We start from the raw sequence: 25,079 nt of genomic DNA on the forward strand, positions 1-25,079 counted from the left end.
TCTGTTGCCCTTTTAAAATCCTATCGTTCTTGCCCAACAGCATCTTTCAGTACCAGGGTGGGTGACTCTGGTCTTTACTCTCTCTCTCTCTCTCTCTCTCTCTCTCTCTCTCTCTCTCTCTCTCTCTCTCTCTCTCTCTCTCTCTCTCTCTCTCTCCTTCTCTTCTCTCTTCTCACCCCCCCCCCCCCCCCCCCCCCCCAACACCTGATTCTTTATAAAAGATATGAATGAATTATGATGGGATGAAAGCCTGTTTCCCTTCATTTATGCATTTTCTTGCTAGATTTCTCCCTTGTGGGGTTCCTGGGCTGCCTTCTGATATCCTGCCCAAGGAGCAATTATTTGTATGAGCCTTAATAGTAAATGTAGGTAAGTTATTTGACCATTGGTCCATTGCAGCTAAGTCCTGATAAGATCATGAGCATTGGCAGAGTTTCTGTCTGACCCCCCCCCCTCCTCCTCCGTTGAATACAGGCGTTATATTTGTAGTCTTTGAATCCACTGAGATCTTTCCAGAATCTAAGGAATTTCAGAAGATCACAGGGCTATCTCTGTCGCCACTTTCCTTAAAACCTAGGGATGCAAGCCATCAGGTCCATGAAACCTGTCAGACTTTAGACCCATTAGTTTTCCTAGTACCTTTTCTCTACTGATTGTGTTTATTCGCCCCTTTGCCTCTTGGTTTTCCACTATTCTTGGGATGCTTATTGTGTCTCCGACTGTGAGGACAGATATAAAAGTCTCTCCAGTTCCTTGTTTCCCATTTATTAATTTCCCAGTCCAGTCTCACTGCCGAAGGGCTCTTCAGCTTCCTTAATGTTTACTTCAGCTTCTCTTTTCCTTTTTATATACTCGAAGGAACATTTACTGTCTGATTTTCTACTTTCTAGTTTTCCCTCGCATTCCAATTTCACCCTCTTCACTATATCTTTGTACAATGATTGATTGGTACGTATGCCCAGCAAATAACTGTATACTTTTCAGCAGGGTTCACTTGACAGCATGGTAGCACAAGTGGATAACACTGTGGCTTCACAGCACCAGGGTCCCAGGTTCGATTCCCCGCTGGGTCACTGTCTGTGCGGAGTCTGCACGTTCTCCCCGTGTCTGTGTGGGTTTCCTCCGGGTGCTCCGTTTTCCTCCCACAGTCCAAAGACATGCAGGTTAGGTGGATTGGCGTGCTAAATTGCCCTTAGTGTCCAAAAAGATTAGGAGGGGTTATTGGGTTACGGGTATAGGGTGCAAGTGGTAGCTTAAGTGGGTTGGTGCAGAATCGATGGGCCGAATGGTCTTTTGCACTATGTTCTCTGACAGCAATTGCGAAAAGTGACCCTCTGTTTATCAGGCACGCTTCTGATGCACCGGCAGTGCATGAATGTCCAATCCAAGCTGCGAAATTCTTGCATGTCCATTCTAATGGTTGCAGCATCCCCATAGGGCCACATCCCTTTTAATAATAAAAGATTACCGAGATACATAGACGATAGGAGCAGGAGGAGGCCTTTTGGACCTTCGAACCTGCTCTGCCATTTATCATGATCATGGCTGATCATCCAACTCAATTGGCGGGAATGCCAAGACAGTGGTGGAACTGCTAAATGTTGAATCTGTCCATTTTCTGGCCGTGAGCAGTGGAAAGCTTCCTATTTGTTCAGAACATGACAACCCTACTGATAACGATCATTGGTTTGCAGAGATGTCTGCTGCTGTGACCAGAATTCCTGCACCCCTTCCTCTCCGTGGTGGGACAACTCCGTCCAGTTCCATTATATCAATTGGGCTGACCGGTCAATCATCACCCATGTTCGGGAGTTACAAATTCAAATATCAGATTGCTGAGCAATGTCACTTTTTTATCTTCCATTACTCACGGTGCCACCTTGGGAAAGAGGTTCTGCTGCCAACCACCTCCCTAGTAACTCCAGTTGCAGCGTTCTTGTCATGACATCTGTTCTTGAAGTTTCTAACCTAAAAATATCTTTTTTGTTTCTCTTAATTCTAACCAGGTATCGCTGGGTAATGCACTGATGAATGCAGGAGCTCAGCTGACACTGTTGGATCTAAGTGACAATGCATTTGGACCCGATGGAGTTCGGAGCATTGAAACCTTATTGAAGAGCCAAGTGTGTTACACATTGCAGGAGCTGCGATTGAATAACTGTGGCATGGGAATTGGTGGTGGTCAGGTATTTATTCATTTTTAATACCCTGTCATCTCATCCTATGTTTACCCTGTAGTTTTCCAAGATTTCACCCAATTCATGTGTGAGCCGAGGGAAGTGCGTGTTGCCTGACTAGTAAACTCGAGTGCCGTCATAACTAAATTCCAACTTGTAACAGGAGTCACTGGATAATGGTCAGCAGCAGTAAGCAGTCATTAAACCCTCTTCCCTCATGGAGTGGTGTTCAAAACAATTATCAGGCCCATGCTGATACTGCAGCTGTGATCAGCATCGCCAGACTTTAATTTTGGGTATTTCGCATCCATGTTATGTAATATATATAGAGCTTTTTTTCATTATTTTGATGAGGCTATGATAACCCTTCCTCATGAGTTCCATTGTGTGATTGGTTTGTTTTTAAAAAGCGCTAACGCAGGTTAAAATACAAATTGATGTAAATTGTGGAGTGGTTCTGACCCAGCCTCAATGCGCATTCGTTTGTCTGCTCCACAATTGGATTTTTATTCATATTGAGGGTTCCCGGCGGAGTAGTTAATTAGAGACATTAATTAAGAGGGTGTAGTTAATGGGAGGAGCCAGGGGGTTGAGGTTCAGTTTTGTTTGTGGCTGGAAGATGAGCTGAGAACGTTTTCTTAAGATATGCAAGCCAGAGATTCTGCATTATTCTGATTTGGGGGGGGGGGGGGTTGGGGTGGGGGGGGGGGGGTCTCGTCACTTGCTTCAAAGCAGTCTCCAAAGATCTCTGTTTCTCAAAGTGGAGTATTGACGACATCTCACCGTATCAGCGAGTATTCAAGTTTTTTAAAGGTTAATATAGAGTACCCCAATTCTTCTTTTTTTTTCCCCCCAATTAGAGGGGCAATTTAGCGTGGCCAATCCACCTACCCTGCACTTCTCTTTGGGTTGCGGGTGCGAGACCCACACAGAAACGGGGAGGATGTGCAAATTCCACGCGGACAGTGACCCGGGGCTGGGATCGAACCCAGGTCCTCAACGCTGTTGAGACAGCAGTGCAAACCACTGAGCCACGGTGCCACCCCATCCAGCAAGTATTCCTGAGTGCTAACTGTATTTGAAAGTGGATTGGGCCCTGAATTGGCTTTGGTTGTTTGGATGCAATTAAAGATAGCAGTTGAGGGTTATTGTGTCACTGTATTGATTAGCGTAGTTTACGGGTTAATTGTAAACTATTTTCTTGTGTGATGTTAAAGATATTTATTTTATTTTCATGAATTTAGAGTATCCAATTCTTTTTATCAATTAAGGGGCGATTTAGCGTGGCCACCCACGCAAATACTGGGAGACTGTGCAAACTCCACACAGACAATGACCCAGAGCCGGGATCGAACCTGGGACCTCGGCGCCGTGAGGCTGCAGTGCTTACCACCCTGCTGCCCCCTGCCACCCTATGTTCAAGATATTTTAGTACTGTGTTAGTTATAAAGTTTGCTTCAATATACATTTGGTATGAAATCACTCCTGGTGTGGCATATCCTCTCCTCACCATCTTACAAAATTGAAATAAAATATTGACGTTTCTGTCCATTATCGTAGCCACTTTCGGGGTCTGGTCCGGGATCGTAATAATGCGCACAGAATATTTCGTAAGTTAAAGAAAATGCTTGGGCTCACGGCGCCGAGGTCCCAGGTTCGATCCCGGCCCCAGGTCACTGACCCCATGGAGTTTGCACATTTTCCCCGTGTCTGCGTGGGTTTCACCCCCACAACCCAAAGATGTGCAGGGTAGGTGGATTGGCCATGCTGAATTGCCCCTTAATTGGGGAGAAAAATTGGGTACTCCAAATTCAAGTTTAAAAAAAATTTTAGAGTATCCAATTCATTTTTTCCAATTAAGGGACAATTTAGCGTGGCCAATCCACCTACCCTGCACATCTTTGGGTTGTGGGGGTGAAACCCACGCAGACACGGGGAGAATGCGCAAACTCCACATGGACAGTGACCCGGAGCCGGGATCGAACCTGGGACCTCAGCGCTGTGAGGCAGCTGTGCTAACCACTAGGCCACTGTGCTGCCCTGTGTTTGGGCATTACTAATTAACCCATTTACGTAAACCATGCCAAGCAAATTTGTTTGAAGCAGCTTGCTACATATGCCGTATACTTGTAATGCTCTGAATGGTGCCTTTCTCGTACAGGACCATTAGGGCAGTTCCATTCAACTTTTGTTTCAATTAGTTAAATGTGCGCTGATTTTTTTATTTTGGGAAGGTGCCTGATTGTTTTACCGTGTTTTCGGTTTCTGTTGCAGATTCTAGCTGCGGCACTCGGTGAGTGCCACCGTCTGTCAAGTGCACTGGGAAAGCCAATGGCACTGAAAGTCTTTGTAGGTGCCATTGCCCTGGCTGATGCTTTTAAGGTACAGGATTGCGCGGGAGTGACATTGAGGTGTGGGGCAGTGGAAACTCGGGACAGACCGTGGGAGTGATGAGACTGTGTCATGGAGCATTGGAATACTGGTTCAATTCACTTGAGTTCTCATTCATTTTGTAAGGATTCACCAACCGGGAGGGAGGGGGGGAAATTACTTTTCCATGCCTTCTCACTGTGGTGATCTGTCAGTACTACAGCTAATCGAGTAATCTTGGGAAACAATGACCTAGGCAGCTGAAGGTTTTCTTCTGCCAAGAAATTATCTAACAAATGGAGGGGCCATGGCACTGATGAACATGAGCAGCACAGAAGGGGACCAGTCTATTGTGTCTCTGCTTGCTCTCTGAAAGGGAAATCCACTTCTTGGTCCGAATGGACCAGTGGAATACCACTATGTTCCCCTGCAGCCCGATAACTGTTTAACACAACTCTGCTTTCCGCCGCTTACCCAGATCTATATCCACCCACGTAGCCACCACCTCATTTAGCTAACTTTACTAACAAAGCTATTAGGTGGCACGTGAGCAAACAGTCAGAGTTTTGGCACATACCTCAACTGCACTCCCTTCACCAATATTGTTATTTATTTGAAAAATTCATGAAGTAAAGTTTGTCAGACCTGATTTACTGTTTAACAATTCCACGTCGGCTGTCATTAATTAACACATGTTCTTCAAGATTAATTTAATCTTCGATTTTGCTCTTCAGCAGTTTCCCAATTACCGATGTTAGACTGGCTAATCTTTGTTATCACCTTGCCCACCCTTATTAACGGGAGCATAACATTTTAAATCCTTCAGTTCTCTGAAAATCACTTGGATCCCAGGAGGATTGAATGAATGTGGCTGAAACCTCCACTATTTCCTCCCTTACTTCCCTCAGCAACCTAAACCTTTCCTCATGGAGCGCTGCCAAATGTTTTAAGTGCCATAACACGATTTTTCCTAAGGTTAAGCAGAATTGCAATTTTTGCCATTCTTTCTCTATCACTCTGCACTTTTATCATCGTTTCATGTAGAGCCATTTAGTAATACAAGGATACACATTCACAATTGCTTCCTGATATGGGCTCTACCTCCCATGACTTTCAATCTTTTCAGCTGTTGGGATTGTAACACCTTTTCTCTTGGTGCCTCTCGCTCTTGCTAGAATGAACTTCCCTCACTGGAAACTATTTGTGATATCCCCACCACTGGATTGCCTGTGATACGTCTCCTCAACACAAACTAGGATTTGAACCAGGGATCTGTAGACCTCCTTTGGTTAATCTCTAGAATCGAACCTTGTAAATTCTTGCCCATTCATGAAGGCTAAATGCATAACCCATTCCTTCAGCCACAGAACGGTAATGTCCTTGCGAATCATGGCATGCTTATTTGAAAGTTTCTGTTGAGGCTACAGGTTAGGTCACGTCCATGCTCAGGCAGACTGAACCCTGAGAGGAGAATGCTCAATAGTCACGAACACCTTTTCACATTTTGGACTTTTTCATTCTTATGCAAGTTGCAATGTTCCCGCGTATCTACAAACTAGTGGACAGCTTGCTTTGTTTTGAAGAGCAAGGTTTCCATTTGCTTTCTATGTGGGGAGGGATGAAATCGTGAACATCAAATTTATCAGTTTTTACGTTCTTGGAAAATGGGAAGCTTGTGGGACGAGAAAGGGGAAGGACTGGATTGAAGGAAGTCAAAAGTTCAAATGAAACATTTTGTTCAGTCCATAGGAACCTTGGAGGAGGTACAAATGACACAGAATGGAATAAACCATCCTGGCATTCGAGCTTTGGCAAAAGCATTCACTGAAAACCAGCACCTGAAGATCATAAACCTCAATGATAACACCTTCACTGAAAAAGGAGCAGTTGCCATGGCGGAGGTAAGAGGCTACATGGCCGATGCTGTTTTTGTCCTTCCTCCAATGTTTACCTATTCCCCTTTTGACCTAGGCAGCCACTCTATATCCTTCAGCATTCACTATTTAACTGGTATTTTTCTTTGTGTTTTTAGACGCTGAAGACCCTCCATCACATCGAAATCATCAATTTTGGTGACTGTCTGGTGCGATCAGAAGGAGCCCTAGCTATTGCTGAAGCGGTAAAATGTGGATTGCAGAACCTCAAGGTTTGTTAGAACTTTCTTTCAGCAACTCTCCTACTGCCTCACTCGCACACTATGTACTAGATTCAGACATTGCCCCCCCCCCCCCCCACCACCAGTGCCCAGATAAATGTACCAGTGCCAGTTGCTTCCGTGGCTTGTTTCAGAATTTTTTAATCCATTTCCCCTCTCTCCAAAAGTGCTGCTTACCTCATTGTTTGGTCACCGGTCACCTTTGCATCAATATCAACATTTGTCTGATAATGCTCCTATAAGACATAGGAGCAGAATTCGGCCATTTGGCCCACCAGATCTGCTCCACCATTCGATCATGGCTGATATGTTTCTCATTCCCATTCTTCTGATCCCCTTATTAATCAAGAACCTATCTACCTCTGTCTGAAAGACACTCGGTGATTTGGCCTCCAAGGCCTTCTGCAGCAAAGAGTTCCACAGATTCACCACCCTCTGGCTGAAGAAATTCCTCCTCATCTCTGTTTTAAAGGATCGTCCCTTCAGTCTGAGGCTGTGCCCTCTGGTTTTAGATTTTCCTACAAGTGGAAACATCTTTTCCACTATCAAGACCTCTCGATATTCTGTTACATTCAATAAGGTCCTTCTCTCTCATTCTTTTTCGCTTTGTCTCTCTCTCTCTCTCTCTCTCTCTCTCTCTCTCTCTCTCTCTCTCTCTCTCTCTCTCTCTCTCTCTCTCTCTCTCTCTCTCTCTCTCTCTCTCTTTCCACCCCCCACTCCCCTCCACCCATCCTTCCTCTGAACTCCATCAAGTGCAGACCCAGAGTCCTTAACCACTCCTCCTATGACTAGCTTTTCATTCTCGGGATCATTCTTGTGAACCTCCTCTGGACCCTTTCCAAGGCCATCACATCCTTCCTAAGATATGGGACACATAACTGCTCCCAATATTCCAAATGGGGTCTGACCAGAGCCTTATACAGCCTCAGCAGTACATCCCTTCTCTTGTATTCTAGCCCTCTTGACATGAATGCTAACATTGCATTTTGCCTTCCTAACTGCCAACTGAACCTGCACGTTAACCGTAAGAGAATCCTGAACTAGGACTCCTAAATCCCTCTGTGCTTCAGATTTAGAAAGACTTTCCCCATTTAGAAAATGGACTACGCCTTTCTTCTTCCTACCAAAGTGCATAACCTCTCACTTTTTCACATTGTATTCCATTGGCCACTTTGCCCACTCTCCTAGCATCTTGAGACGCATCCTGGCCCAGTTTACTGCATTATATAAATTCAGATGCTGGTTGTAGAGAATTTGGCACCTGTTGCTACGAGGAAATTACGAATTGCCGCAGGTGAAAACAGCAGAATAAAAAGTGATTTGTCGTCCTCCTGCAGACTGGGTGAAGCTTTTTCGTATTGAAATGTCTTCTGATTCTAGTACCTGGTGTGCTAGTGAGGCTGAGATCACTATCCTATGTAGAACTAGTTACTCTGGGTTAAATAAATAAAAAGGGTTCATGGGGAAAGGGCTGGGTCTTACCGATCTTCCATGGAGTGATAACCGCTTCTTTCCCGCTGTTAACAGCCTCTTGAATGACCCGCTTATGGACTGAACTGATCTCTCCACACATCTTCTCTACCGTGTAGCACTACACTCCGTATGCGTCACCCGATGTCTATGTATTTACATTGTGTAGTTGTCGTATGTCCTATGGTTGTCATGTATGGTATGAACTATCTGGACTGTACGCAGAACAATACTTCTCACTGTACATGTAACAATAAAATTTAAATCTAATCTAAATGGTGTTCTTTACATCAGGAGAATATCAGGGTAGATACGTGGGCTTGGGTAGGGTGATCTTTGTAAGGGCCGGTGCAGACTCGATGGGCCGAATGGCCTCCTGCACTGTAAATTCTCATTCTAAAAACAGCAGCATTTTTAAAGACATTATTACAATATTGAGGGCAACCTGCTTTAGGAATTCACTTTTTAATTTGCTTAGGAGAGTTCCATTACGTTTACCCCATCTGGGTGGTTAATTCAAATGCAAAATACTGCGGATGCTGGAAATCTGAAATAAAAAGAGAAAATGTTGGAAAAACTCTAGGCTGGCAGCATCTGTGGCGAGACAAACACACATTAACGTTTCGAGTCCATGTGACTCTTCTACAGAACTGCTCTGAATGTCTTTGTTCTGTAAAAGAGTCATATGGACTTGAAACGTGAACTCTTATTCTCTCTCCGCAGGTGCTGCCAGATCTGGATGGTTGCTTCACACAAACCTCATCCCACGTTACTTCACCCCATAAAAATATCCTTCTGTTACTTTCCACCCCCTAACTGTCGCCGTTCAACTGTGTCTCTCTGCAGGAGCTGAACCTTTCGTTTGGAGAGATCCAGAGAGACGCTGCAATCTCAGTGGCTGAGTCGGTGGAACAGAAATCCCTGCTGGAGAGACTGGATCTAAATGGTAGGTGTGTGTGGGGAACCGGGATTTGAGGAAGATGGCTCCGATAACCAGTTAACAGTTTATAGTCAAAAGCAAAATACTGCGTCTGCTGCAGATGTGAAATAGAAACGGGTGCTCGCAAAACTCTGCATTTAATTTAGAGTACCCAATTCATTTTTCCAATTAAGGGGCAATTTAGCATGGCCAATCCACCTACCCTGCACATCTTTTGGGTTGTGGGAGCGAAACCCACGCAAACACGGGGAAAATGTGCAAACGCCACACTGACAGTGACCCAGAGCCGGGATCGCACCTGGGACCTCGGCCCCGTGAGGCAGCAGGGCTAACCCACTGCGCCACCGTGCTGCCCTTCTCGTCCAACATGACTCCTCCTCGGAAGGTTGTTGCTCCTGCCCCTATCCCTACTCCTCGCTTCAGGTGAAGCGGCGATTTGTGTGTGCCTCATTCAATTTAGTCTACTGCGTGCGCTGCTCAAAATGTGGTATCTTCACTGGAGGGAGCAAGTGAAGGAGCAGGATGGATTAACTATGTATCGACAGCCCTTCGCGGCAGATGAAGGATCTTGGCTGCAATATTAAACTTTTTTTAAATCAGAGTTACAAAGCCAGAGCTCAGACTGTGAACAGGGGCAAACCCCTAATCCAGCTCGTGCCTGCTCCAAAAACCAATTCAGATTGAATCCAATTCATGGTCCCCACAAGAGAGACACACCAGATCCAGGCATTACACCTGACCTCGCGCTCATCTTGGCCAAAAGGCCGAGAAGCGATAACGTCCGATTCTTTTTGAGCTGCTGATTGATCTCTGCCTTTCCGGCATTTGTATTTCATGTTTGTGGCTGTCAGCCCACGGTGTCTAGAACCCAGTGACAAGTGCACACGCCTTGGTTGAAGTCTGTAAATTATAATCTGTCGTCTTCTGCATAAACCATGCGATGCCTGAAAATGGGAGGTGGGAAGGACGAAGATTCCAGTTAAGCAAATGGCAGAGGGGGTGGGAAAGAAAATAAGTAATTTTATTTTTAAAAATATGAAATTCTATTTGTACCTTGAGTAAACCTTGACTAAATTCAGCTATTCATTGCTCATAATCGTTGAAGCAGCGTGCCCACTCCTAGGTACATTCTCCCTCTTGGATGCAACTTCAATTTCAGCATGGCTGCCTCACAGCGCCAGGACCCGGGTTCATTTCCGGTCTTGAGTGACTTTGTGGAGTTTGTACTTTCTCCCAGTGTTTGTGTGGGTTTCCTCCGGGTGCTCTAGTTTCTTGCCAGAGTCTAAAGATGTGCAGGTGAGCTGGATTGGCCATGCTAAATTGCCCCGTAGTGTCCGCAGCTTGGGTGGGGTTACAGGGATAGGGCGGTGGAGTGGGCCCAGGTAGGATGCTCTTTTGGAGGGTCGGTGCAGACTTGATGAGCTGAATGGCCTCCTGCACTGTGGGGACTTGTACACCGTACATGGGTGGTGCGGCAGCACAGTGGTTAGCACTGTTGCTTCACAGCGCCAGAGTCCAGGTTTGATTCCTGGCTCTGGGTCACTGTCCGTGTGGCGTCTGCACGTTCCCCGTGTGTCTGCGTGGGTTTCCTCCTGCAAGTCCTGTTATACGTGCTGTTTGGACATTCTGAATTCTCCTTCAGCGTACCCGAACAGGCGTCGGAATGTGGCTACTAGGGGATTTTCACAGTAACTTCATTGCAGTGTTAATGTAAACCTCCAAGATTATTATTATTATTATTGTACCGCAAGGATATGATCATGGCTGGGTTTGCTTGCAGAGCTGGCACTATTGTGTTATTGACTGTTCACCGAGTTTTCTTGGTGGACCAGTGGCAGAATGATGGTTTTTGGTTTAATGGGTGAAAGGTTCATCTAATACTGATGGTTGTATGTTTATTGAAAGTATGTTTTGTGAATGCTTTAAGGAATTTCAGATGGTTACCGTGTTGGGCTGTGATCTGATCTCACCCAGGGACCCATTTAAAGACTTCAATTGATCTTGGTTTACCCGAGCTAGAGAGAAAACTCTTGATCATTATCCCACGTAGATAAGCTCCTCGTGTTTGTTTGCATATCCGTTGAAAACTGCACAGGCTTGTCTATGGTGCCTGCAGTTCGAATATTGTCCCAACTTTGTCAGAGGGCAGTGGAAATGTGCAGAAGAGATTCAGTGAGGTGACACCAGGAATGAGATGTTTGGCTGTGAGGGAGACGAGCGAAACTTGGGCTCTTAACATTAGTGGGGACTAAAGATTAGTGGGAGACTAGAGGACTGGGAAATCTTTAGGGGGCAACAGAAAGCTACTTAAAAAAAAGCTATAAAGAAGAGTAAGATAGATTGAGTAAACTTGCTCAGAATATAAAAACATAGTAAAAATTTCTACAAATACATAAAACAAAAAAAGTGACTAAGGTAAATATTGGTCCTTTAGAGGATGAGAAGGGAGATTTAATAATGGGAGATGAGGAAATGGCTGAGGAACTGAACAGGTTATTTGGGTCGGTCTTCACAGTGGAAGACACAAATAACATGCCAGTGACTGATGGAAATGAGGCTATGACAGGTGAGGACCTTGAGATGATTGTTATCACTAAGGAGGTAGTGATGAGCAAGCTAATGGGGCTAAAGGTAGACTAGTCTCCTGGCCCTGATGGAATGCATCCCAGAGTGCTAAAAGAGATGGCTAGGGAAATTGCAAATGCACTAGTGATAATTTACCAAAATTCACGAGACGCTGGGGGGGTCCCGGCGGATTGGAAATTAGCAAACGTGACACCACTGTTTAAAAAAGGAGGTAGGCAGAAAACAGGTAATTATAGGCCAGTGAGCTTAACTTCGGTAGTAGGGAAAAGATGCTGGAATCTATCATCAAGGAAGAAGTAGCGAGGCATCTGGATGGAAATTGTCCCATTGGGCAGACGCAGCATGGGTTCATAAAGGGCAGGTCGTGCCTAACTAATTTAGTGGAATTTTTTGAGGACATTACCAGTGCGGTAGATAATGGGGAGCCAATGGATGTGGTATATCTGGATTTCCAGAAATCATTTGACAAGGTGCCACACAAAAGGTTGCTGCATAAGATAAAGATGCATGGCATTAAGGGGAAAGTAGTAGCATGGATAGAGGATTGGTTAATTAATAGAAAGCAAAGAGTGGGGATTAATGGGTGTTTCTCTGGTTGGCAATCAGTAGCTAGTGGTGTCCCTCAGGGATCAGTGTTGGGTCCACAATTGTTCACAATTTACATAGATGATTTGGAGTTGGGGACCAAGGGCAATGTGTCCAAGTTTGCAGACGACACTAAGATGAGTGGTAAAGCAAAAAGTGCAGAGGAGACTGGAAGTCTGCAGAGGGATTTGGATAGGCTAAGTGAATGGGCTAGGGTCTGGCAGATGGAATACAATGTTGACAAATGTGAAGTTATCCATTTTCGTAGGAATAACAGCAAAAGGGATTATTATTTCAATGATAAAATATTAAAACATGCTGCTGTGCAGAGAGACCTGGGTGTGCTAGTGCATGAGTTGAAAAAGCTCCTTTACAGGTGATTAAGGCGGCAAATGGAGTTTTGTCCTTCATTGCTAGAGGGATGGAGTTTCCGACTAGGGAGGTTCTGCTGCAACTGTATAAGGTGTTAGTGAGGCCACACCTGGAGTATTGTGTTCAGTTTTGGTCTCCTTACCCGAGAAAGGACGTACTGGTGCTGGAGGGTGTGCAGAGGAGATTCACTAGGTTAATCCCAGAGCTGAAGGGGTTGGATTACGAGGGGAGGTTGAGTAGACTGAGACTGTACTCATTGGAATTTAGAAGGATGCGGGGTGATCTTATAGAAACATATAAAATTATGAAAGGAATAGATAGGATAGATACGGGCAGGTTGTTTCCACTGGTGGGTGAAAGCAGAACTAGGAGGCATAGCCTCAAAATAAGGGGAAGTAGGTTTAGGACTGAGTTTAGGAGGAACTTCTTCACCTAAAGGGTTATGAATCTATGGAATTCCTTGCCCAGTGAAGCAGTTGAGGCTCTTTCATTAAATGTTTACAAGGTAAAGATAGATTTTTTGAAGAATAAAGGAATTAAGGGTTATGGTGTTCAGGCTGGAAAGTGGAGCTGAGTCCACAAAAGATCAGCCATGATATCATTGAAGGAGCAGGCTCGAGGGGCCAGATGGCCTATTCCTGCTCCTAGGTCTTATTAGAGCGGGCAAGATTGATTTAAAGGCAAAATGTTGCATTGTCGGGGATCTGGAAGAAAAACAAAATCCTTGAAACATTCAGCAGCTCGGGCAAAATCTTCCGAGAGCAAACACTGCATTAATAATAATAATAATAATAACCGTTTATTATTCCATGGCTGTTGGAACTTGGAAATAAGATGCTGTCTGATGGAGTTGTTCACAATTTGAAAGGTTTTTCTGAGGAAAACAAGAACTTGAAATGAAATGAAATGAAAATGGCTTATTGTCACAAGTAGGCTTCAAATGAAGTTACTGTGAAAAGCCCCTAGTCGCCACATTCCGGCGCCTGTTCAGGGAGGCTGGTACGGGAATTGAACCGTGCTGCTGGCCTGCCTTGGTCTGCTTTAAAAGCCAGTGATTTAGCCCAGTGTGCTAAACCAGCCCCTAACGAAATTACTGTGAAAAGCCCCTAGTCGCCACATTCCGGCGCCTGTTCGGGGAGGCTAGTACAGGTTATAACATACAAATTTAAGTACATAATCTTTGTTGTCACAAGTAGGCTTACATTAACACTGCAATGAAGTTACTGTGAAAAGCCCCTAGTCGCCATACTCCGGCACCTGTTTGGGAATACAGGGAGAATTTAGAATGTCCAAATTACCTAACAGCACGTCTTTCGGGACTTCTGGGAGGAAACCGGAGCACCTGGAGGAAACCCACACAGATGCGGGGAGAACGTGCAGACTCCGCACAGACAGTGACCCAAGCCTGGAATAGAGCCCAGGCCCTGGGCCTGTGAAGCAATAGTGCTAACCACTGTGCCACCGTGCTACCCACACAAGGATATGTGGAAATAAGGATATCAGCAATTTTCCAGCCCAATGGCACAATTCTCAAATAATGAACAGTTTGAAAGTTTGTAACTAGTACTTCTGAAATGTCCTCACCCATGTCTTTTGAATATCCTGTGGGATGTACAGTGGACTTCCTCCTGTGTTTTAAAATTCTGTGAATCGCCTGTCAGTGCTCACTGCGGATGCTCAGGCCAGATGAACACGGAATGTACTGTATAGAAACCAGGTGCTGGACAGTCTCTGCAGGTGTACCAGCTTTCTGTGGAGAGAAACGGAGTTAACGTTTTGAGTTGATCATGACTCTTCAGTTCTGAAGAAAAGTCATTTTCGACTTGCAAAGCTAACTCTGTCCCTCTCCCACACACCCATGCTGTCAGACTTTGAGTATTTACAGCACTTTCCGTTTGTATTTCCGATTTCCAGCATCTGCAGTATTTTGCTTTTAAGGTACAGGAGAGTGGCGAGCATCCGTGGAACTGTCTTCCCAAAAGACTGTGTTCAGGAGAGGATAGGGAAGTAGATTTGATAAAGGGGGAATGAATGATCAAACTCCACTGTTCGAGTTTGTGTTCACCCGGAGCTGACTATTGAAGCTTCTACAGGTATTTGATGTTCAAACCTGTTAAAAGCAAATGTTTTGTCTGTCTAGGAAACTGTCTTGGAGAAGAAGGCTGCGAACAATTGAAAGAGGTTATGGAGAACTTCAACAAGCAGGATGTGCTGAGCTCTCTCAGGTATATTGGGACCAAGCTCTGTGAATTCAAGAGCAGTGTACATCTTGGCTTTTCCTCTGATCTTCGTGTTAGCTTATTAAATGAACCCTATCCAGGGACCAGTTTCATGCACAGCAGCTTCTACCTTCAGAGATGCTTGGTTTTCAGTTCCAGTAACACCCAATAGTTCACCCAGATGACTTCTTTGTGCATGAGCCTTAATGCCAAGTGCTGCCACGAGGTCCATCACACCAAATCCTGATCCTACCCTTGTCCTGTATTGATATACATGATGCTCTTAAATGAGTACTGTAAAGCAGATGAGAGTTCTATTCAAAAATATAGGAATTGCATTGAAAGAAAGCTAAAAATAAATCCAGGGGAGAAACCTGTAATCGGTGATAAGACAATAGCAAAATACATCTCCAGAGTCTGATGGTTTCCACCCAGGATATTGAAACGGGACGGGTGGAGAAATTGCAGAAGTACTGGTTAATACCTGGGCCATGAGGTAATTGGCACTGGGGCAATAAGATTAAAGCGTGGCTCAAAGATTGGTGTGGGAGAAATGGGTTTGAATACATGGGACATTGGCACCAGGACTGGGGAAGGAGGGAGTAGTTCTGATGGGACGGACTCCGCCTGAATCGCACTGAGACCAGACTCCTGGCGAATCGCATTACTAGTGCTGTAGATGGGGCTTTAAACTAAAATGTGTGCGTGTGCACACTTACGTAAAAGAGAGGAGAGTAGCTGAAGTGAATGTTGATCCCTTGGATGATGAGTGTGGGTAGTTAATAGTGGGGAACACAAAAATGGGGAAATACTAAATCTGTATTTTGCCTCCGTTTTCACGTGGAAAATGCAAGTAACAGGTAATGCAGAGGTAATAGAAAAATCACCAACAGGGAAATAATACTGAACAAACGATTGGGATTGAAGACATGTCCCCAGGGCCTGATGGCCTACATCCTAGGGACTTAAAGGAAGTGGCAGCAGAGATGGTTATAATGTTGACTGTATTCCAGGTGTGGTCTATCGTTTTGGCAGGACTTCCCTGTTTTTGTACTCCATTCCCTTTGAAATAAAGGACACCATTTAATTTGCCTTCCCAGTGATCTGCTGAACATGGTAGTGGTAGCAGATTTAAAACCGATGAGGAAAAATTTCTTCTCTCAACAGGTAATGAATCTGTCGACTTCACTGCCCCAGAGTGCAGTGGATGCCGGGACATTGAGTAAATTTAAGGAGATTGACAAATTTCTAATTAGTAATGGGTTGAAAGATTATGGAGAATGGGCATGAACGTGGAGTTGAGGCTGATATGAGATCAGCCATGACTGGGGGAAGTGGGCTCGAGGGGCTAAATTGCTGACTCCCGCTTCTAGTTCTTAAGAGTACCCTATTCATTTCTTCCAATTAAGGGTCAATTTAGCGTGGCCAATCCACCTACCCTGCACATCTTTGGGTTGTGGGGGAGAAACCCACGCAGACACAGGGAGAATGTGCAAACTCCACACGGACAGTCCCTCCACATTAACAAGATCCGTCTCCGGGCTACCAGGGAGGCAAAGGCCAGGGTGTCGGCCTCTTTCGCCCCCTGAACTCCCGGCTCTTCCGACATTCCAAAGATTGCTACCTCCAGACTTGGCACCACCCGTGTTTTTAGTATCGTGGACATTGCCTGCGCAAATCCCTGCCAAAACCCTCTACGCTTTGGGCATGTGGACATGATTTGCTGGGCTTGCCAAGCACCTCGCACACCTGTCCTCTACCCTGAAAAACTTGCTCATCCTAGCCACTGTCATGTGTGCCCAGTGGACTACCTTAAATTATATCAGGCTAAGCCTGGCACATGATGTATTAATCCTGCGTAGGGCATCCACCCATAGCCCCGCCTCTATCTCTCCTCCGAGCTCGTCCTCCCACTTGCCCTTAAGCTCCTCCACTGGAGTTTCCTCCGCCTCCGAAAGCTCCTGGTAAATATCCGATACCTTCCCCTCTCCCACCCAGGTACTGGAGAATCTGGAAGATTACTAATATCTTTATTAAAGTAGGATGGGAGAGAAAAACTTGCAAACTATTGGTTTTTCGGTTTAACTTTAGTTGCGATGAGGTGACTAAAATGTTGCTGTGGTTAGAGTGACTGAAACTTCAGCAAATGTGAAACCAGGTAAAAGCAGCGTGACTTTCAGAAGAAATCGTGTCTCACTAATCCAGTTGAATTATTTGAGGAAGTAACTATGAAAGTAGGTAAGTGAGTGTGGATGTTATCAACATTCAGAAAGCATTCAACAAGATTCCACCCGAACGAATATTGCAACAAAAGAAAATGATGGCATGGAATTGGAGGAAGCCTTATGGCTTGAGTTACGAGTGGGCATAAATGATACATATTCAGATTGGCAGAATGTGGAAAGGTGTCCTCACCGGCTATCTACTCTGGTTCCCCAGCTCTTATCTATGTTTATGTTTTAACAACTTTGACGAAGGAATGGAAAGTGTTTATATCCAAATTTGCAGGTGACACCCAATTATGAATGACAGCTGGTGTTCAGAGGAGAGGCAGGAAATTGCAAAAGGAAATAGACTGTGAAGCAATGGCAAATGAACTAAAGTGTGGGCAAATGTGAACTGATGTACTTTGGGTCTAAACGTTAGATCTGGCTTTTATTCAAATAGTCGCTTGGTAGTACAGAATCTGAGTATTGCTGAGAAAAGAGACATGCTGTCAAAGCATTTCGTCCTGTACTCATCAGGGTCAGCTGTGCAAGATAAATCAACAGTAAAGGAGCAACGGTTTAAACTGCGTGAGAAGAGTGCTGATTGGCTGGCAAATGGATTGTTGTTCCCTTTACTGTTGGGTTTTCTTGTGTCGGTACTGATGAGTGCAAGACGAGAAACTTCGATGGCTTGTCTCTTTTTTTTTATCAGCAGTTTGTTTTTTTTAAAGGTGGGAGACCTGGAGCTGAGGAGGAGCAAAGGGATTTAGGAGTCTAAATACACTAAATCATTTAAAGCAACTGCCAAGTACGAAAATCAATTGGACTTCAAAAGAGCGATGTAATGTTTCAACCTTAGTCTTACCCCAGCTGGAGCTAGAATACTGTTCAGCCTCCGGAAAGGTATACAGATACTGGACTACGTGTCCACGAGCTCCAGAGTGGGGGCGTACCGGATATGGGGATGTTGTGAAGTTTGGGGAATAGGTTCACCAAAGCGGGGCTGATTTCTCCACTGTGCTGTACCAAGCTGGGACAGGGAAAGGAAGGGACTAGGGGCGGGACCGGGTTGGCTTCCACTGTTCATCCTAGACCAAAAGAGCAGAGGATCAGCATGCTGTGATCCGGATATGATGGACACCAGTGCCTGATGGGGATTGTAGTTTCCAGAGCAGGACTCCTGATTTTCAGGGCCATCCCGATTCTGGAACACCAGTTAAGGGGTCTGATATCTGTATTGGGTTTAGAGAGAGTCCAGCACAGATTCACCAGAATGATACTGGGGCTTAGAACACTAGAACGGTTACATCAACCTGTCATATTCTTTTCAGCCTGGAAGATTGAAAGATGATCTGATCAATGTCTATGAAAGATATTGGGCGGCACGGTAGCACAGTGGTTAGCACTGTTGCTTCACAGCTCCAGGGACCCGAGTTCGATTCCCGGCTTGGGTCATTGTCTGTGCAGAGTCTGCACGTTCTCCCCGTGTCAGCATGGGTTTCCTCCGGATGCTCCGGTTTCCCCCCTCAGTCCAAAAGATGTGCGGGTTAGGTGGATTGGCCTCACTAAATTGCCCTGTAGTGTCTAAAGGTTGGTTGAGGTCAGTGGGTTACAGGGACAGGATGGAGGTGTGGGTTTGAGTAGGGTGCTCTTTCAAGGGCTGGTGTAGACTCGATGGGCCAAATGGCCTCCTTCGGCACTGTAAATTCTATGATTTAAACGGTTTTAGATCAGCCTTGATCTGATAGACTTGGGGCTGAATGGCTTACTTCTGTTCCTATATACAGCACACAAACTATTCCGTCCAAATTAGCATTTATCCTTCACACGAGAAAATAATCCTAATCACGCTTAACCCAATTTGTTCCCTCACCCCTCCATCCCCTTTTCCTGCATCTATCCATCCACTCTCTACTGCAGTGTACACAATTTGTTCCAATCACTGTTCCAAGATGGCGCTCCGGAGCGAGGCGACTCTCTGCGAGCTCTCCCAAACTGATCCACTTTTTACTTAACCTATACTCGTTCTAATCTTTTAAAAATTAACTCTAAAACTAACATTATTACTAACCTCTCTCTCTTATCTTATGTAGTTACATTGTATATGTTGTGTTGCCCTATTATGTATTTTCTTTTATTCCCTTTTCTTCTCATGTACTTAATGATCTGTTGAGCTGCTCGCAGAAAAATACGTTTCACTGTACCTCGGTACACGTGACAAACAAATCCAAACCAATTTGTGCTTTGAACAGTTTTTTAAAAAATTATATTAAATTTAGAGTACCCAATTATTTTTTTTTTACCAATTAAGGGGCAATTTATCGTGGCCAATCCACCTACCCTCCATCTTTGGATTGTGGGGGTGCGACCCACGCAGACATGGGGAGAAAGTGCAAACGCCACACAGACAGTGACCCAGGGCCGGGATTCGAACCAGGCTCGTCGGCGGCGTGAGGCAGCAGTGCTAACCACTGCCACCTTCGAACCTCGAACGCTAACCCTGAAAGTGAATTCCACGTTTCCACAACTCTCCACAAGTTCCACTGTTCTAAATCGCCATTATTTAAGCTTTTATCTGTGGCCCCTCATTTTATAATTATTGCCCCAAAGCTGAATGTTTTGAATAGAAAAGCCTCAGCTTTGTATTTCCTCAGACCGGGCAGCATGCTGGTGAATTCTAATTACATCTCTCTAAAATGTCAGTGTCCTTCCCGTACTGTGGAGTTTCTACACAACACTCTAACTGAAGTATCTTAAAGTATTGTGTGGGCTCGTCATTACTTAATATCTTTTAAATTCGATGCCCTAAGATACTTTTATCCCATGAACTTGTACCAAGTCCCCCTACTCTCCCGCAATAACGAGTCGTCATCCTTTCTGAAGGAATTGCCACTGTTACTGTTTTAACCAAAATGTTTCACCCCACACTGCGACATTGAATTGTCTCTGCTACTTTGTAGTCTGATCCACATCTCATCAGTTTCCCCCTTTGTAGCTTCCTTCGCTCTTTCAAAGAATAAACAAATAACGCCTATTTTTAGTATTATCACCGCATCTCAATAACACTTTCTAGGCCTATGTCCAAGCTGTAGGTGCACACAGTGAGCAGAACTAGCCCCAGAACTGAACCATGCAACGCCACCGCCCAATTTATAAAAAGAAACAAAAAGCTGTCCTTGACTTTGATTCCCCATTGAAGAAGATGAATGCAGTTTACTCTTCTTCCCCATAGAACAGTACTGCACAGAACTGGTCCTCGATGTTGTGCCGAGCTTTGTTTGAAACCAAGACCAAGCTATCCCACTCCATGTCATTCTGGTGTGCTCCATGTGCCTATCCAATAACCGCTTGAAAGTTCCTAAAGTGTCCGACTCCACTATCACAGCAGGCAGTCCATTCCACACTCTAACCATTCTGAGTCCCATGTCCCTTAAATATAATGATAACCCCTGTCAAAGGGTTTCTTGATATCTGTCCACTCGCATTCCCACCCCCCGCTTCACCCTTTGCCACTTCAAAGATTTTTTTTTTAGGTTTCTCGAGCATTGTTGTCTCTTCAAATCCATACTCGCTACTTCTAGAGATTTACATTCAATGTGTTGTAATTTCCTCCCTTTGTGAAATCTTCCCTGCTGCAGATGTTGACCTAACTGGCCTTTAATTACACCAATTAACTCGTCGCTCATTTTAAAAATGAACACTATTTTGGCTACGATCCAGTTCTCTGGCACAAATCCTCACCTCTGATAATCCTGAAATATAATTTTGAGGCTTGGATTCTATATGTATCCTGTCAGTCTTGATGGCGATTGTCTTCCTTTAACAATGATAATCGCTCATCCCATCCTCTGCCAGCTCTGATTTGCTACATCTTCTGCATCCTTCACTACTTCAGTAAACACTGGTGCAAGGTACATAGAATCCCTACAGTGCAGGAGGCCATTCAGCCCATCGACTCTGCACAGATCCTCCGAAAGAGTACCCTAACTGGGCCCACTCCCCGTCCTATCCCTGTAACCCCACCTAACCGTTGGACACTAAGGGGCAACTTAGCATGGCCAATCCACCTAACCTGCACATCTTTGGACTGTGGGAGGAAACCGGAGCACCCAGAGGAAACCCACGCAGACCCAGAGAGAACGTGCAGACTCTGCACAGACAGTCACCCAAGGTTGGAATTGAACCTGGGACCCTGGTGCTGTGAGGCAGTAGTGCTAACCACTGTGCCCATCTTGAACTGTCATTATCTACAAAGCAGCTGCAAATCGCCAATCTCCCCCCCCCCCCCCCCCCCCCCCCCTCCCTCCTCTCCGATCATGTACAACTTTTAACAATTTCCTCTGCTGAGAGTTGGGGCAATTTTAAAATCCTTGTGAAACCCGTTTGTCTGGCCTGTCCCAATGGGCCCCCTTTCATGGGGCTGTGTTAAAGCAGTTGTTTATTCATGGGAATCACATCCTTTGGATGAGCTCTCGGGGGCCAAGATCACTAAAACAATGAATAAAATCACTCTGCAGCATCCGAAGCCTGTTTTAAATGATTTGGAATATCAAATGAAATCATGCAGCAGAGAAGTTGATGGTTGGGTTGCAACCTAGAAATTAGAACTTTGTTAACTTTAACGATTGGATTGGTTTATTGTCACGGGTACTGAGGTACAGTGAAAAGTATTTTTCTGCGAGCAGCTCAACAGATCATTAAGTACATGGGAAGAAAAGGGAATAAAAGAAAATACATAATAGGGCAACACAACATATACAATGTTATATACAACACAAGCACTGGCATCGGATGAAGCATACAGGGTGTAGTGTTAATGGGGTCAGTCCATAAGAGGGTCATATATAGGAGTCTGGTGACAGTGGGGAAGAAGCTGTTTTTGAGTCTGTCCGTGCGTGTTCTCAGACTTCTGTATCTCCTGCCCGATGGAAGAAGTTGGAAGAGTGAGTAAGCCGGGTGGGTGGGGTCTTTGATTATGCTGCCCGCTTTCCCCAGGCAGCGGGAGGTGTAGATGTAGTCAATGGATGGGAGGTAGGTTTGTGTGATGGACTGGGCGGTGTTCACGACTCTCTGAAGTTTCTTGCGGTCCTGGGCCGAGCAGTTGCCATACCAGGCTGTGTTGCAGCCCGATAGGATGCTTTCTAATACCTGTGCTGGTAAAATATTTTGCTGTTTCTTTGTGGGGTTTTCATCAAACATTTCTTGCCTTTCCTTTATCCTTTTACTAACCCCTTGCTCTCCCATATTCTTTTGCATCAATCCTATGTTCTTCCTTAAAGGATCTCTTCAATTATAGCTGGTTTCTAACTTTCGTCTCATTGTTCTTCCTGAACAGAACGTACTTGACTCTCTACCTCGGCAATCTCTTTTTCGAAACATCACACTGTTGCTCAGCAGTCCAAGAAGTCAGACGTTCATCGGCTCGCTCACTGCTCATCATATTGTAATCTGCCCTGGCCCATTCTTAATGTCCTAGTCTTTGTACGGGCATTTCCCCTTTCCAGTTAGATATTTATCATATTGTGGTCACGATTTGCAAGAGCTCGCCCACAATCAGTTTATCAACCTGACCTATTTCACTCCTCTCGCCAGATTTGGCAGTCTGCTGATCCTCCCTTTGAGAAAGCATCCAGGAATATTTTGGGAATTCCGTTCCTTTTTACTTGCATGTGCCCTCTCTGTGTCAAAATCATTCATTGGATAAGTAACAGACAAATTTAACAGTCCAGCTTCTGGCAGGTAGAGGATCTACTCGAGTTACACCATTGATCAAATCTGAGCTCTTCGGTTCTTTGTAACTTGTTAAGGCATCATATTGTCAGGGCAGTACAGTGGTTAGCACTGCTGCCTCACAGTGCCGAGGTCCCAGCTTCGATCCCGGCTCTGGGTTACTATAATAATCGCTTATTGTCACAATTAGGCTTCAATGAAGTTACTGTGAAAAGCCCCTAGTCGCCACATTCCGGCGCCTGTTCGGGGAGGCTGGTACAAGAATTGAACCCGCGCTGCTGGCATTGTTCTGCCTTACAAGCCAACTGTTTAGCCCACTGTGCTAAACCAGCCCCAATCCGTGTGGAGTTGCACATTCTCCCCGTGTCTGCGGGAGTCTATCCCCACATCCCAAAGATGTGCAGGGTAGGTGGATTGGCCACGCTAAATTGTCACTCAATTGGAAAAAATGAATTGGGTACTCTTATATTTAAAAAAAAAAAGGCATCATATTGTCAACAGTGTACTTATGATCATAAAGAGTGTGTGGTGAATATATATTCTCCCGGAGGATGTAACACTGGCTTTTGAACTAAAGGTTAGTCTGTCAAGCGTATAAATCATAAGTGGACAATATCTCATACAGGTCTCCAAGGAGTCTTCACTTCCAATTTTTCCCCTCTGTCTTAAAAATGTTTCCTTAAGCTGGGACACGGGGCTGGTAGTAGCATTTAAAAAATAAAAAATATTTTTTTTTAAAATCATCTAGCAGATGTGGGCATTGCTAGTTAGGCCCAGCATCTATTGCCCGTCCCTAGTTGTCCTTCAGAAGGTTGTAGTGAGCTGCCGGGTGGTCCTTCCGCTTTCATTCCTTTTTAAAAATGTTTTCGTAGCAGTTGAATACAACGGAGTAGGCTATTTCAGAGGGTATTTAAGAATCAACCACGTTGCTCTGGGCCTGGAGTCACATGTAGGCCAGACCAGATAAGGACGGCAGAATTTCTTCCCCAAAGGACATTAGTGAACCAGATGGGTTTTTACGACAATCGACAATGGTTTCATGATCATCGTTCGACTTTTAATTCCAGATTTTTATTTAATTCAAATTTCACCACTTGCCAAGGTGGGATTCGAACTCTGGTCCCCCTGGGTCTCTGGATTACTAGTCCAGTGACAATACCACTATGCCACTACCTCCAGATTGCTGACATGTTGATTATTTCAACAAGGACCATGCATAATCCATTAAGCATTGGAGGTCTGACAAAATGTTCTTTAAAGTCTCACTTATCTCCCAAATTCCTTTTTTTTTAATAGTATAAGATGATTATTGGCCACTAGCGAATGGAACTTTCCTCCATTTCATGCAGCTAGCATTTAGATCGAGCACCCCAAGTAAAACCACAAGCCCTGTCCTAAACTCGCATCTTCATTCGAATGACTATCAGCTCCCTCTGTAATTAGTTCAAAATAATCCGTGGAAGAGCAGGGCGATTCGGATACTAGATAGTGTTTCAAGGTGCAAGTGGGGTGACCTCGATCATTTTTTAAAAATTCATTGATGGGATGTGTGTGTTATTGGCAAGGTCAACATTTATTGCCTATCTCTCATTAACGTCAAGGTGGCGGTGAGCTCAATTCTTGAACGCAGCGGAGTAGTGTGTTTGGTAATTGAGAATCAGCTACATTGCTGTTGTTCTGGAGTCACATGTAGGCCTGACCAGGCTAAGAAGGCAGATTTCCTTCCCTAAAGCTTCTGGGTGAACCAAATGAGCTTTTGCAATAATCTGGTGTTTCCATGGCCACTATTACTGCTACTAAACTTTTTCTTTTATATTTATTTAGTTCAATGATTTTAAATTCTCCAGCTGCCATGGGTGGGATTCAAATTCATGTCTCCAAGGTTATTAATTCGGGCCTCTGAATTGCTAGTCCGTTAACACAACCACCAAGCCATTATTCGCTGCAATCGACTTTTGTATATTTGACTTTCTTGTGCTCAGTTTTGCCTTGAACAATGTTAATATAGTTCTCCTTTGCCATTAAGTGATGATGAAAGTGATGGGGATGATGATGATGATGATGATGATGAAGATGAAGAGGAGGATGATGATGATGATGATGAGGACCTCGTGGATGAAGAGGAAGATGAGGACGCAGAAGAAGGAGGAGGCGGAGAGGATGATGACCAAGAGCAAGAGAAGACCTCTCTAGTTGACCAGTTGATAGTCGAAGAGCCGGTGGTAAGCCTTTAGGAAACCAGGAAGTCGACACACTGCCCCATAATCC

The 25,079-nt window shown here is 44.8% G+C and overlaps 1 protein-coding gene across 2 annotated transcripts in view; it reads left to right on the top strand.

The window, feature by feature from the left end:
• The window catches only part of rangap1a (RAN GTPase activating protein 1a), a 108,548-nt gene that overhangs the window by 57,472 nt on the left and 25,997 nt on the right, over positions 1-25,079 (top strand). For both annotated transcript variants that reach the window (XM_072492003.1, XM_072492002.1), the window contains exons 5-11: positions 2,007-2,186; positions 4,452-4,559; positions 6,290-6,448; positions 6,580-6,693; positions 9,019-9,118; positions 14,796-14,880; positions 24,838-25,033. In XM_072492003.1, the coding sequence (XP_072348104.1) occupies positions 2,007-2,186; positions 4,452-4,559; positions 6,290-6,448; positions 6,580-6,693; positions 9,019-9,118; positions 14,796-14,880; positions 24,838-25,033 (942 nt within the window). The remainder of the gene's footprint in view (positions 1-2,006; positions 2,187-4,451; positions 4,560-6,289; positions 6,449-6,579; positions 6,694-9,018; positions 9,119-14,795; positions 14,881-24,837; positions 25,034-25,079) is intronic.

This window comes from Scyliorhinus torazame, chromosome 29 (assembly GCF_047496885.1).
Source record: "Scyliorhinus torazame isolate Kashiwa2021f chromosome 29, sScyTor2.1, whole genome shotgun sequence".
NCBI lineage: Eukaryota > Metazoa > Chordata > Chondrichthyes > Carcharhiniformes > Scyliorhinidae > Scyliorhinus > Scyliorhinus torazame.